The 3336-nt window shown below is 39.1% G+C and overlaps 1 protein-coding gene across 6 annotated transcripts in view; it reads left to right on the forward strand.

Moving 5' to 3' along the window:
* ank3a (ankyrin 3a) overlaps positions 1-3336 on the forward strand; it is a 113624-nt gene that overhangs the window by 43536 nt on the left and 66752 nt on the right. For all 6 annotated transcript variants that reach the window (XM_016453476.1, XM_016453477.1, XM_016453478.1 and 3 more), the window contains exons 5-8: positions 217-315; positions 974-1159; positions 1434-1457; positions 2854-2952. In XM_016453476.1, coding sequence (XP_016308962.1) covers positions 217-315; positions 974-1159; positions 1434-1457; positions 2854-2952 — 408 coding nt within the window. The remainder of the gene's footprint in view (positions 1-216; positions 316-973; positions 1160-1433; positions 1458-2853; positions 2953-3336) is intronic.

Below are 3336 nucleotides of genomic sequence, written 5' to 3' on the forward strand. Positions count from 1 at the left end.
GTGGGTGTGTGGTGGGGGGGGGGTTATCAACTAATTAGCTGAGATATCCAGTTGTTGTTTTAAATGTATTAAATGCATGTTAGAGAATTATGATCAAATTTTGTAGGTCCCAATGTCCCATTTCTCTATCTGTGCAGTAGTAAAATAAAAGAAATTATTTAAATGTATATAAATTCTAAATGCATTAATGTAACATTAATGTAATGTTTGTTTCAGAATGGCTTTACCCCACTGTACATGGCTGCACAGGAAAACCATCTGGATGTGGTGCGCTTCCTCCTGGAGAACAACTCCAGCCAGAGCATGGCCACAGAGGTTTGTATGTGTGTGTGTGTGTATCTGTCTGTGTGAGTCTTTTAATGATTATTGAGGTGAGCCGGAGTGACCTTGAGCAGTTCACTGATAAGTGCTTCCTACTCCTCACATCCTTTTTTTTTTTTACACAATATACAAATGTATATAATGGTAAAAGTGTTGGGGTTGGTAAGATTTTTAATGTTTTTGAATGTAGTCTCTTATGCTTACTTAGGCTGTGTTTATTTGAACAAAAATGCAGTAAACTGCAGTAATATGTGAATTTTAAAATCTAATTTATTCCTGTGATGACAAAGCTGAATTTCAGCAGCCATTACCTCAGTGTTGCATGATCTTTCAGAAATGATCTAATATGATGATTTGGTGATCATTTCTTATTATTATCAATGTGGAAAACAGTTGCCCTGCTTAATATTTTTGTGGAAGCCATACCTTTTTCAGGATTTTTTTTTTAAATAAAGGATATGTCTTTACTGGCACCGTTGACCAATTTAATGCATAGCTGCTGAATAAAAGTATTCTTTCAAAAAAGTCTTACAGACCCCAGTCACAGTAGTGTTTACAAATGGAATTGTATATATTGTAAAACAAAATACAGTAATAAACGTAAAATGAGGTATATGAATTAATAATTAAGCGTTTGTCTTCCTCTCTTTAGGATGGCTTTACGCCGTTAGCCGTAGCCCTGCAGCAGGGTCATGATCAGGTGGTTTCTCTGTTGTTAGAGAATGACACAAAAGGTAAAGTCCGTCTGCCTGCACTCCACATCGCAGCCCGCAAGGACGACACCAAATCTGCAGCTCTGCTTCTTCAGAATGACCACAACGCGGATGTCGAGTCCAAGGTCTGTCTGAAAGTTGCTTGCAAACATGTTCATCCACTACTCACAATTTGTTCTCTCTATCACTTATTTAATTTAAATCTTACCGAAACAGCATTGTGCTGGTCAAATATATGTATCTTTTGACATTTTTTAATGTAATCAAGAGGTTATCCTCTAACTCACTCACCCACACTTAGTCCTGTCTTTAGATATGTGTCTTTTGTTTCTTTGTTTTGTTTTACATGTCAGTGTTCACTAACTGCCCATTCTCTCATTTCCTCACATCTCAACGTAGATGATGGTGAATAGAACGACAGAGGTATACCCACGATAAACATTAAGCTGTTGACCCCCACCTCCACCCCTGCTTTGCCTAGAACACTCCCGAGTGTTGCTCCCACCCTTGTTGTACCATCTATTGTTGTACCAGTATTTTGGACTGTGTGAAACCTAAGTTTTTAAAATGTTTGTGAAAGTTCATCTGGCCTTTTGAAGATGAAGAGAAGAGAAGTCATTAGAATTAGAGTACTGCATAATGCAAAGGTCACTTCACTGGCACATGCTGCTACTGTAGAAGTGAGAAAATGGTACATTTTAAGTTTGACCTTTTAAACAGCTTTTATTACTAACTGGATGTAGCATGTTGTTCCTTTGAGCATTAGATGTTGTGAGACATCTATTCATTTGGTTTGGCTGTGAAAGAGGAACCCGGCTGGCCAGCTGCAGAGATGAGATGGTCTGGTAGTTTTAGCCCCTCCCTCTCTGGGGCTTGTGCATGGGCCTTTAGACAAATACCTCCCTCGGTTTCAGTTAAACAGCTGGAAATCTTGCCGTTTAGAATTGTTGCAATGTTGCAAAAAGTATCTGCACATGTGCATGGTCAGGATTGCCAATACGGCAAGCAACAGCAGTTTGGCCGTGTAGATTTATAGTTCACAGTTTTGCATGATAGAGAACATTGCTAAATTGCAAACTAACAACCACATGTAAAGAGCAAAGTGCCATGTCCATGAATTTGAAGCATTTAAAGGGTTTTCTGAGTGAATAGAAATGTGAATGCATTGATCATGATGATTGTATGGTGATAATCTATGAGAATGTTTATTCCGTTCTCCTCATAGGTGACAGTACGTGTTGTCTCTTGTCTAGAGTTAGTTCTGTAAATATCATAGTCTATTAGTGTGCAGCTGGAAATGTTTAAACCCCCACTGTTTTTCATTCACGCCTGTGGCTAATAATTGCAATAATTCCCCTCAAAATGGGTGGAGCCCCGTTCCCTTGGAGATGAGAGAGCAAACAGAGGCGGGGAAGGGCTATGCTGAGCACCACCTGCTTTGTGTCGGATTATTGGCTAATTGAGATGGAAATCTCCATGACTGGAAGGCCTTTGCTTACCGGACACCTCCATCTCGCTTTGACAGCTGTGTTTCATATTCAAAATGTTCTTATATTATATAAAGAGTTTATTTTTGATGTAACACACTCAGATCCATTGTCATTTACTTTTTACGTTTTTATTGATGAATGTAAAGAATACAAATTAAATTATTTGTGATCATTTGTAATGGGGCTATATAATTCTATTTAGCCATTAAAGAGAGGATCATAATTAGTAGCAAGAGAACACAGATAATCCCAAGTCTAAGGAAGCACGGGTAGCTAAATGGATAAATAATTGTTTTAACAATTCTGCTCTTTGTCTTTCTTGTCATCAGAGTGGTTTCACTCCTCTCCACATTGCTGCCCACTATGGAAACATCAACGTAGCAACACTACTGTTAAATAGAGGAGCAGCAGTGGACTTCATGGCAAGGGTGAGATCACAGCACCATCTACTGCTTCAGTGGACCAATTTTAACAGGCGCTAAAGAAATGAGAGCGCATATGAGTTATCAAAGTGATATCACTCACGTTTTACTGCTACACCTGGTCTAAAATTTAGTGCTGCCATCTTGTGTTGACATTTTGAAACTGCATAGGCCTATTTTGTAAATTATGCTTGGCGGGCCATATATAATATAGACTATTAAGACAGCTGCGGGCCGCTTAAAATTCATCCACGGGCCGTAGTTTGGACACCCCTGAGCTAAATGATCTGCCTAAGGCTATTTGTGAGCACACATGCTCACATGTATGTGTGTGTGTGTGTGTGTGTGTGTGTGTGTGTGTGTGTACAGGTTTATATATCCTGGTGGGGA

This window comes from Sinocyclocheilus anshuiensis, unplaced genomic scaffold (assembly GCF_001515605.1).
Source record: "Sinocyclocheilus anshuiensis isolate Anshui unplaced genomic scaffold, SAMN03320099.WGS_v1.1 scaffold1719, whole genome shotgun sequence".
In the NCBI taxonomy this organism is placed as follows: Eukaryota; Metazoa; Chordata; class Actinopteri; order Cypriniformes; family Cyprinidae; genus Sinocyclocheilus; species Sinocyclocheilus anshuiensis.